Consider the following 19951-nt stretch of genomic DNA (forward strand, 5'->3'; position numbering starts at 1 on the left):
AAAGTAAGGGGGTAACAGGAAAAGCGCAACTAAACAACAAATAAGAACTGCCCAGTTACTGGATGACCGACAATCTATACACGATGAAAAAAATAGATTTTTTGTTTGTAAGAATTATTATTTATTTTTTTTAAACTGAAATTGTGACAATTAGTTAAAATTAATTAAGCAATTATGATAACAAATGCTATAGAATATGGGATATATAACGTGTATTCTTAACTTCATCGTTGTTAGCTCTATGTGAGGACAACATTTACCAGTATAGCTTTATAATAATAATAAATATTTGTAATAAAAGTCCAGGAACTAGTTGTACAGTTGGCACTTCATTAACCTGCTCAATTGAACTAGTTGTCTGCCACTGCCCTCTGCTGGTCACATCTTGTACTACATCATCAGAGCACACATTTAACAAATTTTTAAATTGAAGTGCAACATATTATGTAAAATAGACTTTTAGTCGTCTTCAGTGCCTTTCTCTGCCCACGAGTTGAATGATAGGCCGGGTGAAGATCCTCCATTTTAAGAGTCTGCGCAGGGCAGCACAATGAAGACACCCAGGATAGGAACTCTTGGAAATGGTGAAAATATTGCACAATGTCTATACAAATACAGATAAACGCTCCATACAAAATAATCATTGTAACTTTTTTATTGTTTAGAAGTGTTACAAAGGTCATTTTCTATACCTTGGCTAAATACTAGCTTTGTTATTATACAAATACTCTTGTTAGAATTTCAATAGTGGTAGGAAAAAAAACGAAGAAAGGCGAGTTGTGTGCATAGCTTATAATCAGCCATCCTCCGGACAAAACCATCATAGAATAAAAGAACAAAAAAATATAAATAAATGCTTCTTTTTTTTTTTTAAAGAGTACAAGTATAATAGGTGGTGTAAACCTGACAAATTAGTGGTTCTTCCCCAAAACGTGAATTAAATCTAACCATGCATGTGCATTCTTAGACAACAAAAAGTAGTGTGACAATCAAAAACGTTGTAAAGAGAGGGAAAAAAAGAAGAAGAAAAAATGTATTGTCAATGTTTTGGTAGCAACCATTCAAAAATAATTCCTAAAGTTGAAGAAAACGGATAAAAAAAAAAATGACGGCAAAGAAAAGGTTTCAAGCAACCAGCTCTTTGTAAACATTTCTTTGCTTTTCCACAAGCTTTTTGTGAGCTATGTTGACTGTAAACACTGGTTGCCCCACCAGGGGGCAGCAGAGCGGCCACAGATGAGGTTCACAAAATCAAAACCCAGCTTCTAAGATGGCTGAAAATTAAGGAGAAAAAAAAAAAAAGGGATGCCTTGTGTTTCTTGGCCGTCATTGGCGTTCTCGCTGGAGGCGACGACGCTTCGGGCTCAGAAAGCGAAACAGTCACAGGCTCCGAAAACTACGAAAACTTACAAAGTGGCTCACTTTGGGATTCCCCGATCCAGCAGGGATTGAGGTTTCACACACTCGTCGGTCGGTGTCAGTAGGTACTGAAAACAAGGGTTTGGGGGAGTTCAAGTCGATCTCCGAATTTGGGCTTCCGATGTCATATCCGACTAAATCCGAATCAACAATTGCGTGACATCAGCATCTGGAAGATGGTGACAATTGCGTTCAACACACTGTCACCATCTAATTATCTGAATGTGTGAACGGCAGCTTAAATGCAATGTCTCTGACTGGCAGCGTGAAAGGGGCTTTGCACACAAATCTGACTGCCGCTGGACATCGCTGTGTCCGAAGCGCGTTCACACGTCAGCGACAATTGCTTATAACACAAAAGGGGCCATGGAAACTTCACTGGAGTTTCACACACTCAAATGAACCGTAGGTGCTAATAAGCAAACGAAACATTTTTGCCTGCGGCATCACAAACCTTTGTGTGATTATGAAATCGAAAGACAATTGAAGTCGTCCTGGTGTCCTCGGCAAGTCATGCTGCACTTTAGAAACATTTGGCGGCATTTTGTTGAAAATGAGATGACAGAATCACGATACAGCCGCAACCCGTATGTTAAAGAAAAAAAAAACAAGAGACAATTTCCAACATATTAAAACGGCAAAAATTGTCCTAACGGGCTGCAGGCACATTTACGTGTATTGTGTAAACGAACCCTTATGTAAAGTGATGGAGCACGCACGTCTCGCAATTTAACTGTGCAAGTAAAATCCCATGATAAGATATGACAATGGATAACAACATTATCGATATCTGATCCATAATGTGTGTGCAGCTTATTTATAATATGAAATATTACAGTGAGACAATGGAGCACAATAATGCCACGATCTGTTCAGATTTTGTCGAGGCTGATGCCGATTCTGATATTTGGCAGAATAAAATTCCAATAAGCGATTAATCATCCGATTAATTCAAATATATAATGAATAAAACAACTGTTTTGTTTCCGATCGTTGACAACAATAAAGATATGAATTGCAGGCAGAACATTTTAAGATTTTCAATTCTTTGTTCTTAACTGCAGATTTTTTTAAATTTTGGGCGCGGGCGGGGCAATGTTTGAATGTCGTTATCTTTGTATTACGTTGGAATGTGTTTTCGTGTACAAAATAAAAAACGAACAAATTGGGGAAAAAATAAGATAAGCGGACTAAATATAGATTTTAAAAGAGTCAATATCGGCTCAGGCCCTACTCATGATATCGATATTTGATCCAGCTATGTCAATACTATAATCACCGTTTTAATGATGGTGACGACCCCAAGGACACCACGAGGATCTCTGTGTCTGAAACAAGATGGCAACCGGTGGTTAAAGTGCAAATTGCTGCGTCTTTCCCACTTCAGACCAGCTGAAGCCGGCAGGGGAGAGGTGGCGGGTGGCGGGTGGCGGGCGGTGGGCGGGGGGGGATCCATCCCGTCTAGTGGCTCTCGATGACCACCGGCTCGTAGCCGCCGGCCGACACCCTGAGGGGGACACAGCGACCAGTCAGCGCCGTTCCAGATGCGCAAGATAGCGGACGCGAGGCCAGATGGCGGCCCACTCACCTGTTGCCCAGCCGGATGGCGCTGAGCGCGGTGCTGCCGTCTCGATTGACAAACAGACGCAGGTTGCTGTCTGCGTGGGGGGCGGAGATACAACGGATGCTACATGTTAGCTTAGCACAAAAGAAAGCGTGCCATCCCTGTTCACATCATGTCTTTTTCATAATTAAATAGTTAATTTGGAAAAAAATTATACATGGATACAAATTTTGTTATGTTTACAAATACATATTAATAAATTATGCATATTAAAATATCTACTTTTAATAAATCTAATGATAATTTAAGTCAATAAATTTTAATTAAGTTTAATGTATACAGAAAACTCATACTATTTTTGCTTTATTTAAAAATTTACAATAAATTAATACATTATATAAGCATTTTTATATTTACAAAATTACGTCTATATTTGTTGCTGTATATATTAAAATAAGTTACTTTAAAGTAATAATTTAAATTTATATTTATAATTTAATTAAACATGAATTTATCAATTATTTACTTAACTAAAAAATAGAATGAATTGTGTATTAAAATAAAGTATTATTTTAATAAAATAATGCACTATTTTAACATGCAATAAATATGTATACAAATGTATGTGTGTGTTTTTATGTATAAAATACAGATGTCAAATATAATCTATATATTTTATTGTAAATATAAAATTTTTTAATGAGTAAAATGCAACAATCTTACATTTATCTTAAACACTTTTATTTAAAATAGATGGTTAAATCATTATAGTATAAATAGTAAAAAAGTATATGAACATGTATTATTACTATTTCATAATGAAGATACTATTTTTTACATGTCACATTTGAACTTTTTTACCTCATCAAGGAATGACGGGGCTCAATTTGCATTATACCTTGTAAATCGAAGAAGAATAAATAACAATTAAAATAAAAATAAAAATCATTTTTGAGCACCTTCAGTGTTGTTGACGTCCTCAAAGTTTTGGCTCTGGACAATCTTCTCCACGATGTCGTCTGCGTCCATGCGAGTGTCGTTCACCCAAGATGGCTGACTCTCCACAGAGTCCTGCTTCCTCCTGCAACCGACACACAAAACGTGACTTTGGAGGTCCAAAAATGGAGGGTGGGAGATGGGGCACATTCTTCGTTTTTTTCTCACTGAGATTCCTCCCCGCTTACAAGATTTTTGTTATCTTAATTTGCTTTTACAGCTTTTTTTTAATGTAAATTTGCTCTTGCGTTTTTTTGTTAGGCAATTTTGAATTTCACAACATTTTGTTGTGATCTAAAGTAGGGGTACTTTGATCTGATCCACTGGATCGGTATAAATTGTTTTTTCTTATTAGAAAAAGTCCATTCCAATCCATGTGCCCCCCCAAATGCAATTTTTGTGTCACACTCAGTATCTAAAATGGAGGGCAGATGTGCACCTGGGTGGCCTGTTGTTTGGCAGGAGCGGCCTGGGTGGCCGGTGCGGTCTCTCGGAGCGCCCAGCTTCTCTTTCTCCGTCAGCGGGGATGTCGGTGGCAAAGCCCCCAAGACCCCCCGAGGTGCTGCTGCCGGTGGAGGTGTTCCTGCGGTGCGTCAAGTCCGACAGGCTGGAGGAGCAAGAGTGCTCCGTGCTGTAGCCTGCAGGACACGGGAGGGATTAAGCTAAAGCTACATGCTAAGCTAAAGGCCAATTCCTGTTCGGGAAGGAAGACAAACCGGAGATTTTGCTGTGCTGGCTGGCGTAGCTGGAGTTGCGAGAATGTCCCGATTGGAAAAGTTCCCCGGGAACACACGGATTACTTTCAGGGTCTTCCAGAAGACCTGAGCGCAACAAAAGCACACACATTTGGTCAGTTTAGACAAAATGAACAACTCCAAGTTTGCAGCCATCTAAAAGTGTGCAACAGTTTTTTTTTTTAAATCGAAATTTCTAATTGCTTGTTTTGTTCCTTTGTAATCGAAATCTGTGCTCACAAGTTTGATGTATATTTGAAATTTGCACTTGAAACACAGATTAGTTGCGGTTTTACATCAAGTTCTAGATGTGCTATCAGTTCAAGTAATATTATTAGTAGCGTTAATGTGTACCTGAACTAACGATGGAGGGTCGATGTTTGGGCGTTCGGCCAAGAGAAATCCCTCCAGGCGGCCCGGGTTCCGCCTTGGTTCCCTCCCCCTTGCAGTCCAGCTGCAGGGTGTGCTCACGTCCCGCGACGGAGATGCTCTTGGCCGTGCTGGGCGGGCTGAAAGAAGGAAAAACACACCAAAAAAACAAAACAAAAAGCTTTAGCAATAAAAAGCTTCCCAGAAAAACAATGCAATCATAATTTAAAACTGCTTTTCCCTCCAGCTAAAAAGTCAAAGTTTCTCAATCCCCCCCAAAAAAAAAGAACTCACGTTTTAAAACAGGGGTCTCCAGACAGGAGGGTCATCCCGATGATTACCTTTCAAAAAGACACACAAAAACAGTTTTGCCACTGGTGGTCAAACGCTATCTAGCCGACGCTAAGAGATGCTAACCTTGAGAATGGAATTGTCCTGGCGCGTGTTCTTGGTGTCGTAGCCCTCCAGCAGGCAGCAGCGCACCGTGGAACCCGAGCCAGCAAACTCCGCCATGTTCAGGTCTGCGAAGCCCAGCTGGGGGGGGGGAGACGCAGGGTCCCGAAGGAGTCAAAAGTCACATTCAGACCTCGCCAAAGTATTACCGCACTAAGCGGGGGTCTTCTTTGGGCCCCGATAAATTAAGACAGGGCAACATTTTGATTACAGTATAGCACTGAACACATCAGACCTTATATTAAGAGGGCTGGGAAATTCATCAAAATGTAATAGTGACTTTGATTTTGGCTTCTCATTGTGTGTCTTCTGCCCTCCCCTGGGTGTGATTTAAACTGTTCAATAACATCCCACTGACCCAGTTGGGGTTTTCTGTCTCTCAGAAGCCAAAGCGCGCAAACCAGGAACAATTGTTTTTTTCTTTTTATTTATTGTTCTTGTATTGCTATTATTTTAATGCATTATTATTTCACTTTGTTGCTAATTCATTTTCTTTCAAGTTGAATTTTGGTAATTGAATACATAATTTTTTTTTTTTTTAAATAATGGATTAATGGAAAATGTTATTTCCAGGAACTACACACACCTAAAGTGACAGGGACTTCCTGGAACTAAAAGGCTCCAATCAGATACGTTCGTAGCTGCAAAGTTCTTGAGCTTCTTCCACTTTTAGTATTGTTTTTGTTGTCTAAATTCAAGCTTTTTAAGTTTTTTTTTATCTAAACCTGCAGTTACTCTTTGTGAGATCCTAATTTGCGATTAAATGTTTTTGTTACCTAGATTTACACTCAAGAACTTAAAAAATGTTTTTAAACATAAATTAGCATTAGAAGTTCTAAATGTATACTTGCATGATTTTTGTTATCCAATTTTTTGTTATGTATATTCTTCTCACTCACGTGATCTAAACTGGTTTAATTAGCGTTTGCAAGGTTTTGTGTCATGTACGATGTGTCGGGTTTTGATGATGTAATTCTGAATTCCTAAGCTTTTTGTTTTCTCAATTCACAATATTTTGTGATTTGAATCCGCACTTGCATTATTATTATTTTTGTCAAAATTTGGCCTACAATTTATTTGTTATCCAAATTCATGCTTGTAAGTTTGTGATCTACATTTGGGCTTATAATTTTGTTTTTATCCAAATTTGTGCATGCAAGTTTTGTCTAAATTTGATTTAAAAAAAAAAGAAAAGTTTTCTGTATTGTAGATTCACAAGATTTTCATGATCTAAATACAAAAAAATTTGTCATCTAAATTCTCAAATTAGTTCATCAGATAAAAATGGGCAGTCACACTGTTCCATTAAGTTGGCAGGACTCCCGAGCAAAAGGTCGCCATTCTTCATTCTTTGCATTTCCTGGATTTTCCGCCGGCTTCTGTTTTTCTTCGAGGTGCACGCGAGGAAGCTTCACTTCCAAGGAGCGAAGTCGGCTAAATTTAGCAAATTACAGGAAACGACACACGGGACTCGGAGTAGCGGAGGTGTCGGAAGGATGGCGGACAAATACTTTATTTTTGTATTTGGGGGGGTCTCGTACCTTTGTGTACGCTTTCCCGCCTTTCAGCTCCTGTGGGACAAAAACAGGAAGAAGGACCCGTTAACCAAATAAGCCCATTCATACCTGACATTCTGAACCTTTAATTTACACTTCTGTCTTGGTGTCATGGCACCTTCCCGCCACTGTTAACCTCCAAAGGCGGAATATCGCCGTATTGACTTTACACGTTGATGACATTTACGCGGGACAATGACAAATAGAAAAAGGCAGAAAAAGGTGAGCTAACAAATACACGCACACACAAAAATATAAAAATAAAAAATAAAAATAAAAAATAATAAAAAAATAAAAAAAATAAAAGAGCAATGATGATGACATTTCTGAATGAACAATACTGAGGTCTTAGAGAAAAAGAAAAAAAAAAGAAGAAAAAAAAAGGCAGAAAAAGCCCATGTTTTTGCTGGCAGCGTGAAAGGGAGACTATGTGAAACATTTGCAGACATTTTCTGTCCATCATTTACCTTCCTGACAGACACCCGGCAGACGGACGGGTCCAGCACGCCCGTGTGCGGGTTTGCACTCATCTTGGACACAAAGGAGAACCTCTTCCTCCATCGTACGCAGTTCTCACGGACTTCCTCCCTGCACACACACACGCGCGCACACACAAAAAGTTGAGGAATGCCAATGCCGGGACATGCTGTTAAAAAAACAAAAAAACAAAAAAAACAAGAAAGAAATGTAAATATTAATAAAATTCTGCCATTTTGACTTGGCAACATGAAAAATGGTAGGCACATTCATGAGGGAAACAGGAAGTCAGCTATTTTTGACTTGAACAGGCCAATTTCAGCTCATTACAGTTTTGGGGGGAAAATTCTGACCCCAAGGCTTCTCGCACCAAACAACTTTAAATTTGGTAGGCATGCCTATTATAAGCAGATCCGCACAAAAAAAGACACCGGAAGTTTGTTTTCTGGTTTGAAGTGGCCATCATCGGGTCAATGTGGCCATTTACAGGGATCCTTCAAAGACAAACTTTTCACTCCGTTTTTTTTGTTTTTGTTTTTAATTAATTAATTCATTGGTCCCACAGATATCTCACAAGAAGCCATACCAGAAAAGAAGTCTTCCATTTTGGTTTAAAGCCACCATTTTAGGGTCATTTTTTATCCTGGAGAAGCAGACTCTTCCTAGAGATTTTGTTCACATTTCTACCAATCTGCCCATTAGATCGATGGATGACACTAAATTGTGAGCAACGTGAGTTTTTGTCATCATCTGTGAGATTAGCATGGTAGGGGAAAAAAATGCTGACTCACCATAAAACAACAAAACTCCAATAACTCAACCACAAGATTTTTGGGGGGGGAAATTCAGCTTCCAGCAACAAGAAAATTTGGTGTCTCTGTCATGAATAGACCCGCAAAATAGTCTCGTTAACATGCCTGAAAAGTCACAGGAAGCTTGGCCGCTTTGCTGTATAGCCTAAGTAAGTCGACCCAGCAAGGTCAGAGTTCAAGGAAACTAATATGATCATTGTTGCAGCGCAGAAGCGCACTAATGGATGCAACCTTTCCCAAAGAAAGTTCATAAAGTGGACCAGGCAGCTGCAAGCACTCTGTCGTGTTATTTTGGGGATAATTACCGCCGTCTCGAAACGCTAAAAGAGGAAAACATGAAAGAGGCAATTTGCTGGAAATGAGAAGTTTTTTCTTGGAAAGGCAACGCGCTCATTAAGGAACGTTCCGAAACGTCATGTCATTAACAAGTCCTGTCATTTGCTTCCAAAGGGCCAGCACGCAGTGCAGTGAACCTTTCGCAACCTCGATATAGAGCCGATTTGTAGGCATCTTAAATACTCGCTTTTTAGTGGGTTTGTACAAGAGTATAACTGGAATGCCAGTTGGAATTTATGAAGAACGCCTTCAGTGTAGTATGACGCGATTCCACAAGCAGTAGTGAGATTTACGAAGGAAAGGCTCCCAATTTAATAAGGATTATGCTTAACCAACTTTTGCATTCGGCAAAACCGGCGTAAGCCCTTTCTTATGGCTCGAAGGAAATGGCGGATCGTAAGATCGGGACCAGGACAAAGCATTGGCAAGAATTTTAAACGTCTACGAACTCATCTTTCGTCAGAACTTTTGGTGTGTGGCCATTCCAAGCAAAGTCAGCACTTTGACATACTGTCCTTTTTTAGGAAATCTTATCACATTCTGCAACTTTTTTCCACATGATAAATAGAGGTTTGCTGTCATCCACAACACAACACCAGCTTAGGCTTCTTCTATCTTACAAGGAAAGATAGGCGGGCATCTCCATGGTGACCAAGTGCCTCGTGTTAAAGCTCGGACATGACTGGGAAACTAAACACATACGCAAACACACACACGTATACGGTACGGCGTGTATTGGTGGCAGCTGCTTCACACACTCGCCCCTTCCCCCACTGCCATTGTTCAACATGGCCCCTGCGAGTAAGCATGTGATTTTTTCCACATGGTCACTTTTCGCCGCGCTTTCGACAACCTCCGGTGGGCAACATTCTTCATGGTACTTAAGGGAAATATATATAGACACATATATATAAATCTACCTATAGTTAACATATTGGGTAAGGAATTGGTAAGATTTTCCCCCATAAGAAAGAATGGGAATAAAAATAATCTGTAGCCGGTAGAGGTGTTAAAAAAAAAAAATCTATTTGGCAATATATTGCATTATTACAGTGCGCAATTCTCAAATGGATTTAATATGTGGTCGAATCGATGTTTAAAGATACATTTTTGATGTAAATATTCAACAAAACGTCTTACTTAGGGTTCACACGTTAAGCATGGAAGAATGTTATATTAATGGAACAGTAAGCCTTAATATTTTATTGTTCAAACATGAAACAAACTGCAACCCGCTTGTTAAAACAGTGGCTCAGTTATAAGCCTGAAGTTTCAGATAGATACAAATATTTTCACACAAACCTTAGAGTGTACATGTATAAATTTACGGATTAGTATTTTCTAAAATTGAGAAAAAAAATCTCAATAATCAATTTATAGATTTGTATCGGGATTAATCGGCATCAAATTGAATCGTGACCTATGAATCGTGATACGGATGGATTTACAGAGAGCCCTTGCAATACGATTGACCCAACATATGCCTTTTTAGAGAAATTAGCAAAAATGTGAGATTATGAGTGCTTTATGATGGCAGTGAACTTAACTCACTTCACAACAAACAGTAGGTTGGATCGCGGAAAGTTCTTCAAAAATAAATTTCAAGAAGTTTATTGTCACTTACAGTTTAAATTGTATACATTTTTTAAGGAAGATTCTGATTATGATATTTGGCAGAAAAAAAATTCTGAAAAACAGAGCAATTGGCTGATTATTTTAAAATATATACAAGGGAATTACGTTTCTGGGTCCCTTAATGCTTATTTTAAAAAAATTACAGGCAAAACATATGTTGGTTTTATAATATTTTGCCCTTTAGTATCTGTTTGGAGATGAATTTTCAAGTAGAAAAACATGCAAAAAGCATGAAAAGATGCATTCAGCTTTAGAGCAGTACATAAAGATCGAGGTTACTGACAAAAGATGATTTATGCATGACGTCCTTAAATCATTTCTTCTACTCCGTTATTTTCTTTGCCATGAATGTGACGACCTCAAAATAAAAACGAAACATCTTTATCGCATGCCAAAACATGTCATCTTTATCAGAGTTGCATTTGAAATGTAGAATTTAAAAAGGCAAAGTTCAATTGAACAAATGATAACACTAAGAATGCATACGAAAGCATGAATATAAACATGATCACGTGGAAAAAAACTGACTTTACATTCTATCTAATTGTATCGTTACATCATAAGTTCGACTTAATTAGAAGTAAATTGTTTTAAAATCAGGATTTAATCCCATGAGCTCGTAGGAAGCTTCTGCTGAGGCGTTCTTATCAGGAGTGACGCGGGTGGTCGACCAGAGCGATTAAAGAGGAAGAACAACATTCCTAAGCAGCATCAGCTTTGTTGGGTCTCCATGGAGACGTCACAATGTGACGCTCGCGAGCCCGCAGCGCATTTCTGATTTCTGCTTGCTCTCCACAATTTGTTTGGAAGGTCAAGCGAGTTGTTCTCCTAACCTTTCGCACTTCTTTCTAAATATTTGTTCCTCAAATGACAACATCACGAGGGCTAATTCATCAAGAAGGACGATTGTTTCTCCTTTTCACAAACAACAGCAAAAGGAAACTACATTCAAACACGCCAGGATGTGTCCACCAATCAGTTTCAACCAGGAAGTGGGCCTTGTGAGTGCACCGGTCAACCATTGCTTCCAAAATAAGATTTAAAACATAAATAAATAAATACAAATAATAGGAAACGCTTCCAGCATCCTATTTTAAAAGTAAAAAATTAAATAAAAATAAATAGCAAAGTAAAATATAATTTTAATAATTGTTATTTTTTTTTTATGTTCACGCATCATTTTGTACTGTGGTCCTGACCAAAATTGGCATTTTCTTTTTAACACAAGCATCTTTTACACCCACACAAAAAGAAAGAAAGAAAACATGAACAACAACTGTTCACAAAACTATTTATTTTAAAGTTTTAATTTGCAGGTTCACTCAAAATATGGATTTTTTTTTTATTCCAAAAAATGAACATAATGTGTTTATTTCAAAACAAAACATCAAAAATGTTTGTTGTTTTACGCATGTAGTTTGGAACTGTGTGAATTTTTGAAACGACAGTTATCATCCCACAAATACAATTTGTGATATTTTTTTTAGTTCAAGTTGAAAAAAAAAGCATTGTTCACATATGTTCCAGACCATGTTCATTTATTTTTTTAAATAAGAAATTAATTTATTTTATTTGTAAAATGTTTAAAATATTTTGTAAGAACATTTGTTGAATTTCTGTGATCAAACACACACTCTCGTTTGGACCAAAATAAGTATTTATATATTTTCAATTTTCTTTCCTTTTTTTTTTTTTTAAATGATAAACACTTTCTTTGTTTCATGAAAAAAAGCTAAACATGTTGGCTTCCAATTTACTGTAAATATTGCAAGTTGACTTCAACGTGTAGTTAGTTTACAAAACCAAACCAAAAATATTTTTCTACTTATTTTTACATACTTTGTATTACTACTTTAAAATTACACGTTAAAGTTCCGTGTTAGGTACTCGAGTCAGGAAGAAGAAGAGAAACTATCATTAGCATCAAAGGATGCTAAGCTAAAAGAGTCTGCTAACATCTTCTGAAATGATTTTTGAAATAGAATAAAATAATTTCTTCTACATTTGAACAGAGGATCCGTTTGTCAACAAGGAGCATCAACTAGTTAATTGTTTTTTTTAAAGACTAAAAACCAGGTGATTTCTGCTCCAATCCTCCTAAAAGTTGAGTTTAAATAAACACATGCATACTGTCTGCGTACGTACTGTAGTGCAAGCTGTTATCGGACACAGTGAGGCCTGCTGATCAGAAACACAAACACGACGCCACATTCCGGGGCCGGGTCATGAGAAGAAACGTCAGATAAACCAGTGCTGAGGAAGCAGACGCGGGTGTGACGTCAGGACTGGCCCGAGGATGGCAGCTCGGGTCAAACTGAGAGTACACGCAAAAACAAAAAACAAAAAAAAAACATGGAAATGTTTGGCCAGGAAGTGACCTGGACAATTTTTTTTTCCATGCTGGGAAATACAAAGTCAGGAGAATGAATGATAAACTGACATTATTGGCATACAGTATTTCTTTTTAACTATCTTTACTACAGTATTTGGCCTCTGAGAGTTGTGGCTGTCATGCAGTTTCTTCAATCTGGTGCAACATAAAACAAACAGAAAAAGATGCAAAAAAGGACATACATGGTTACAGGGCAACCAAACTTGGCAGAAGGCATCTTGGTAATTTTTTTCCCCATTGGGTTTATACATTACTTTTTAATGTTTTATTATTGTATGTATCACTCAATTTCATACATAATTTCTATTTATCTGTACATTCTAATATTTAAAAAAATATTTGTATCCATTTTTTTATCAAATAATTTGTTACACAGTCTCGTGTTGGTTCCTAATGTTTTCTTTCTTTTTTTTCATCTGTATTTTTCATTTAATATTTTTCATATTTCTTCTAAAGGTTTTCTTTTTTTTCTTCACATTCACGTCGATTTTGTTAGATATGGTTTCTATCTTTTACTTTGGAGCTAAATGAGGTGCAATACCATCTCCCGCCACTAGTGTGTGTTTTCACCACGCTCAAGAGCATTTCGACCATGCACACGAGAACAACGCATCTTGTTTCAATAAAGATTTTTCTTCACTACCACACAATGCACACACACACACACACACACACAATATGCAAATGAGGTGAAAATCAAGCTGAAAACAGGAAGCAGCTGTTAAAAAGCTGCGCTCCTGGCTAACCTCTCGCTCAGCTAAGGACTTCCCCCATCGTTCAACCTTGCACACACGCACGCCATCCATCCAGCCATTTTCTATGGCGGTTACGGTTAGCCTCACGGGGGTCGGGTGTTAGGCAAACCGGCTACTCCCTGGACTGGTAGCCATCCAATTGAAGGGTACATAAAGACACATTCAAAACTTGAGACAAATTCAGTGCCTTCAAAAATATTAGGAAAAATTTGGGCCCGACCGAGTCATTGGCGGGTTGATTTAAATCAGCCGATATTGGCTATTTTAACTCATTTGCTCTCAAAAACGTATAAATATGATCTATTTTAAATGTTTTAAGTGTCCCAAATACGTATTTATATGTTTTTTGAACGCTAGAGCATACAGAAGGCTTTGATGCAGCCTCTCAACTGCAGAGAATGGTTGAAGAAATTGTAGTTATTACAAAACTGAGAGCAGTTGGCAGCAGAGCAAAAGAGACCAACCAGGGCCATGTTGAAAAAAAGAGCTAATTTACGCACAGTTCTAAACAGATTTATAAATAATGGTGAAACTTAGCTATATTCTAATGTGAATTGCTGCTAAACGGAAACAGATACAAAAAAAAAATTCCTAATGAAAGAAGAGACTCTAATCTTTCTTATGGGAAGTTTTTATAGCAAAAGAACACAATATTGTGTGGGCTTTGCAAAATCAGTCAAAATCCAGTAAAACAGCCAGGAGTGAAGGGGGTTGCTTCAGTCAAAATGGCTGGGATTGAATAAATTAAACCAACCACATTACAACAACGGTAAAACTAGAGCTGTCACTATCAAATACTTTCAGAAATGATTATTTTATTAATTAATGATATCATTTATGATGTCTCATTAACACGTCTCACAGATGTGCAACATGTGAGCTGACTTGGAGCTAAACAACGTAGCTTCAGTAGCTGGGACAAATCCGTGTTGGTCTGTGAGGGTGGACTAATTGATCAATTTCTTTTGTTTGCTATTTAATACACATTGTATTTTTACGTCGTTTTTCCCATCTTTGTATTCCATTTGGACTTACAATACAAATATTTATTTTAAATTACGTTTTTGATTATTGATTTTTAAAAATTGTGGGAGGGTCTTGGAAAATATCCTGCATGCTAAACACAGTTTCACTCTCTTCCCAAACAAGTGCGATTTTTCACCAATCAAACTAGTTTGGATGAGCTAATAGAATATTAGAAATCCCCTTCAGTGCTCTCATTCGCTGAGTTGGCTGTTCCCGGGAAGCACGTGGTCTCTCGGCAGAGCCAAGATGCAGACATCAAGCGTTTTGGAAGCGAACAATGTCCAAATGTTAGCGGCTATAAAAGCTGAACTGGAGAGAAGAACGAGAGGAAGCTGCCAGAAAACCCCAAAAAGAGCAAGAGGAGGCCGAGGCAGCTGCATGCAATAACATTCACTCCCTTTTTTCAAACCAATGACTCTTTTTTTTTTTTAATCAGAACATCTGATTTGGGTTTAAAGGCCGAAAAAAACATTGCATGTAAGAAGTACACAAGCAGGATGTTTACAAATCGCTCTCCTGTTCTACATTTCAAACGTGTCAAATTTCCAAACATTCCAGTATGAAAGCCTTTCAAGCTGGCTGCTCGTAGGAATTCCGAGATGAGGTTTTTTTTTTTTTTTCAAAGTCCTGCGCAGCTGTTCTCAATCACAGCAACGTTCAAGTCAAGAAAAAGTATTTTCAAAACTTGCAGTTTGCTGGGAAGGTTGCGCATTATTAAAATGGTTACGGAAGCAAATAAGACATTTTTGTCTTCTGCTGTCTTCCAGGTGGATGGGCGTGTCTGTGTTTGAGTGGCAGAGGGGCGTGTCTCTGTTGCCATGTTTGATTGGCAAATACCGTGTCCAGGTTGATTGACAGCGGTCGGCGGAGGCGTGTTGTTGACTGGTGAATGTTTGACAGGCGTGATTGATTGACATTGTAATGGGAGGAGTCTCAGTGTCCATGAGTGATTGACAGGTGCTGCACAGGCATGTCAGTGTCATATTGATTGATTGGCAGGTGCTTCAGTAATGTGTCAGCGATATTAGGGCTTGACCGATTTAATCAGACGATTTTAGCTTTTTTTAAATCAGCAAAAATCTGTCTATTTTTATTGCGTTCTTTTTCCTTTTTTACACATTAACAAATTACAAGAGAAAAAAAGGGGGGGAGTGGAATCTGCCAATTTTTGCCAATTTTTCTCACTGTTATAAAGTTAAACAAGGACTAAAGGACAACGTAGGGATGGGCGAGTACCGATACCACGTCTCTATGGAGGACCAACACTGGCAAAATTAAAAATAAATGAATGACTAAAAGTGAAAATTAAAAACGGATATAAAAAATATTATTCAAAAATTTAATACAAAAAAATTTATATAAATGGAAATAAAAACAACAAAAATATATATCCCTAAATGAATAAATACAAGTAAAAATAACATAATAATAAAAAACAAGATTAAAAAAATACAAATAAAAGTCAAAATAAATACTAAAATAAATGTATGAATAAAATTAATTATCAATAAATAAAAACGCTCTGCTCTCACATTTATTTATTTCATGCTGCAGACGCTCTGTCAAGTCGAAATAGTATGGCATGTCAAGCGGCATGTTGACTGACAGACGCTGCATGGGCGTGTCCCTGTCTGCATTTGATTGACACTGCCGAGACGAAACGATGATGTCATAAAGCGGTGGTGGGCTAGCGGCCAGCACACCAGGACCATCGGGTCACATTGGCAGCATGTGACGGCGGGGAGGAAGATGGAGGCAATGGTCTGTGGGGAGGTACAAAGACATGCATTGTCACACGGGTGACATAACGCTAATCTGATTGGACGAGAGAAGGAGGGAGAGAAAGAGGGAGAGAATTGTTTGAATGTGTGGATATGATAACCGAGGAAGGGGCGGGCGGGGGGGGAGCAGTTATGTAACATCCAGAAAGGTGGAGGCGCACAGAGGGGAGATTGAGGAGGTCTGGCTCGGACAAATCATATCCGTGCCAGGCAGAGGAATCATCTCTAACAACAACAGTCATCAAATGAAAGAGCATAGCGTCAATGAAGACATCGTGCTATACACACCAACACACGAAGCTGGATGATTAATAAAAATGTGATCATGATAACCGATATTGCAATATATTGTTGCAATAAATAATCAATAAACAGACAGCACTAATGAAAACGCACAAAAACACACATTATGGATTGACACTGCTGTCAGCGTCAGTACTAAATCTCTCCTGTCCTGTTTGTGGGGGCGCTAATATCCTAAATGGAGGTAAAGCAGGCGGAAGCAAGTTTCCCCTCAAAAGTGTGGTGATACGTCGGCTTTTACGAGTCGTACGGTAGACGGAAGAACACTAAATGACGACTGTGTAATTTGCAAGACCTTTTTTAAAAATATAACAGAAACGCTACGGATTTGCAAAACTAGCCGACAGTCCATTGACGAATTTATTTGCAATGGCCTTAACCCTCCCTTTACAGCGTGGTCGAAAATGATGGCTTTTGCAGAAAGCTAGCATAGCAACACTGCAACAGCAGCACCTCGGGGCGAAAGCTCTGACCACTACGCCACACATTTAACGGCGCAAAATTTGTACTTGTAGTCCTTGTGCAATTACAACTCTTTGCGCAAAATAACTCTAGGTGGTGAGTTGCCGGTCACTGCAAAATAGCCATGCGTAGACGTTTTCCTTTTCATGGGTATTTGTTTTTTCAGTCAAATATTGAATGCCGTGATACATCGGCGACAAAAATTTTGACAAAATCGCTCTAATATCATAGATATCGTGTATCGCAATATTATCGTTATCGTGGGCCACATATCAACACAACATCGAATCGTGAGTTACCCGTATCGTCCCACCCCTACCGCATACGCTAGCTAAGGGGAGGAGGCCTATACGCTTAAAAGTATATTACAGTAATTTAATCAATTATTTATAATAACCTTTATTAGTCTCACACTGGAGAAATCTGCATCATTTCCAATAGTGGATAAAGAAAACGTGTACAAGAAGTGTATTGCACAACTATTGTCTGTGCACAAACTATCCAATCCAATCTATCAGCAATGTTATTTATTATGTGTGTGCTACAAATATAGTCTGCAATATTTTGCAGCATGGAGTGAAAGCTTTTCATTCCGATTTGAGATTTGCACCATAAATGTTATCCTAATGGATATATGTTTTACGGTTGGTAAGTATTTGTCACAATTTGACTTTTCTATTGAACTACACAACTAACCAATTCAGACACGATTATTAAATTATTATTGAATTAAAAAATAAAAATAATTATTTAATTTGATCAAAATCATTCAGCCCTATTTCAAGTAGTGCTTCTAAACAGGATTAGACTTTCAAGACATATTCAGGGTTTCCAATTAAGGTTTCAATGCAGTGCTACGGTTTCGAGAGTAGGTTCAAGCCATTGCTAGGAATTCAAGTAAGGTTATGGCTTCAAAGTAGGCCTTTAAGACTGGGTTAGGACTTCACAACCAATAAGGCAGTGATTGTTGTTTTTATTTATTTGTATTGCAGCCTTGCTATTGGAAAATTGCAGTCTACCACATTGCTATGACACAATGGGATTAATTGTTCATCCCTAGATTAGAAACTTCATTTGAAGCCCTAACCCAGTCTTGAAACCATCATTTTTAAACCGAACCTTCGTTAGTATGGTGATTGGCCACGATTCCCACGCCTCATAAACATCCACATCACCATATCAACAAAACACAACAGCAGCGGACTTTAGAAAAAAACAAACGTGGGGAGGAATAAAGAAGAATCAAGTTGTGTGTTTTGACCAATATTTAGTGTTAAAATTGACCTGGAGGAGGAAGCGACGAAGTCTCCGTCGAGCAGGCGAACTTTGCAGAACAGAACCCCGTTGACGAACGGCACCGCGCTCAGCTCCTCCAGCGTCAGATGAGTCTGGAACTTGAATTTCTTCTTTTTCGCGAAGAACGCCATTCGGCTGCCGTCTTCTGTCCACACCACTTCGATGGCGTCAAACCCTCCAAAACAACAAACCTGGCACTTCGCTAAGAGAACTTAATTAATGGTGGCGTTTTATTCCCGCTTTGGCCGAGAAGCAGCCCGCTGCTCTTCGTTCGTCGTCTTCTCCGGCGACGAGTCAATGCAGAAAGCTAGAAACAAACCAAAAGATTGTGTTAAAGTCGACATTTGGCGGAGTGGAAGTGATAAAAGAGGGGGAAACGTGACGCGAGAAGACCCACTTGGAGACATTTCTACCACCGGCGACGATTCTCCCAAACAAATGACTCAAAACAGGACTTTTCCACCCTCTTCGAACAGGATTAATCCAGTCAGCGGGGGCTAGGATAATAAAGCTCTTTCAAAATAAGAAAATCGTGTTAATCAAAGCCAACACAACAAATAACAAGATCGCGTTTAATTTATATATAATGACACATGTGTACTTATAAAAGCTCTGAAAATGCATTCATTTTGATTCTTACGAAGATGTGTCGCAGTTGTTGAAGCTCGAAACTTTTATTTTTGTAAAGACAAACAATACCACCTCCGTTTATATACGTGGTAAGGCTTGCGGACTTGATTTTGAAGGTTAACGTTGGCTGACAATCAAATCAAAACGCGGCCTCAATGCAGTAAAACAGCGTCCTCTGGTGGCTAACACATGCATTTGCTCTTTTTAGCAAGCCATGACGACCACTAACCTCGCCAGCCAGATTGATCATTGTGATTCACTCGACTATAGACCGCACATACGAAGTTTCAACTGCATTTCCTTACTACTGTAGATATCTTAACATTTGCTTGATATCCTAAGGCCAGCCGCGGATAGCTGGCAAGCCCGAACCATCGCGATAAACAAGTGTCTCGCGAAAGGAAGCTCGTCTTTTGGGATATTACTGGATAATCGATTTAATAGGCCAAAACTTTTGAAGCCGCGAGGCTGTCATATTATTCCTCCCAAGAACCGGTTCTCGGCATACGATCCTATACATTTACAATATCAAAATTGGAGAACATTGGAGACAGTACTTATTAGAAGCAGCATGATTTATGATTTTTTAAATTTGTTAAACATAAACAAGATGACTTCAGACACTTTACAACTTGCCTTAAATACATTTATAAATTATATGCTTAATGATGTTTACAGGAGGAAATTTGTATATTTTGTATTAAAGAATTATAACTAATTTAACAAAAGATGCCTCTGCCAAATCTAAGATTTGGGTTGAAAGAACTGAGTGATAAAAGAAAAAGGGGGTCTTCAAAGCAGCCATGTCATTTTTTTTACTCGTTAAAAAATAGTGACCACCCGGCCACCTGTTTTGCCAATACTTTATTGGAAGTGCATTTTTAACAGTAATGTTTAAGGATAAAGTTTTTATTTTTTTTAAAATACAATAAATGCAGCCTTTTTACTGAACATA

The 19951-nt window shown here is 38.3% G+C and overlaps 1 protein-coding gene across 1 annotated transcript; it reads right to left on the minus strand.

Annotated features, from left to right (window-relative positions):
- Positions 1-639: 639 nt before the first annotated feature.
- eeig1a (estrogen-induced osteoclastogenesis regulator 1a) lies at positions 640-18879 on the minus strand. The gene is made up of 12 exons (XM_086075782.1): positions 18764-18879; positions 18355-18673; positions 7559-7679; positions 7077-7106; positions 5500-5616; positions 5377-5423; positions 5068-5222; positions 4696-4800; positions 4419-4617; positions 3943-4064; positions 3008-3077; positions 640-2926 (listed from the first exon to the last, which is right to left on the minus strand). Exons 2-12 carry the CDS (start codon positions 18495-18497, stop codon positions 2881-2883), a joined length of 1155 nt encoding a protein of 384 aa, XP_085931908.1. The 5' UTR covers positions 18498-18673; positions 18764-18879; the 3' UTR covers positions 640-2880.
- Positions 18880-19951: the final 1072 nt, after the last annotated feature.

Source organism: Leptonotus elevatus, chromosome 5 (assembly GCF_054856555.1).
Source record: "Leptonotus elevatus isolate MCC_2025b chromosome 5, RoL_Lele_1.0, whole genome shotgun sequence".
NCBI classification, from domain to species: domain Eukaryota; kingdom Metazoa; phylum Chordata; class Actinopteri; order Syngnathiformes; family Syngnathidae; genus Leptonotus; species Leptonotus elevatus.

Coding starts and splice junctions, on each gene's coding strand:
- eeig1a (XM_086075782.1), bottom strand. CDS start 18,497: ATGGCGTTCTTCGCGAAAAAGAAGAAATTCAAGTTCCAGACTCATCTG. Junction 7,107..7,558: donor GCCGGGTGTCTGTCAGGAAG/GTAAATGATGGA, acceptor TTTGTCCCACAG/GAGCTGAAAGGCGGGAAAGC. Junction 5,223..5,376: donor GGAGACCCCTGTTTTAAAAC/GTGAGTTCTTTT, acceptor TCCTTCTTTCAG/CCCGCCCAGCACGGCCAAGA.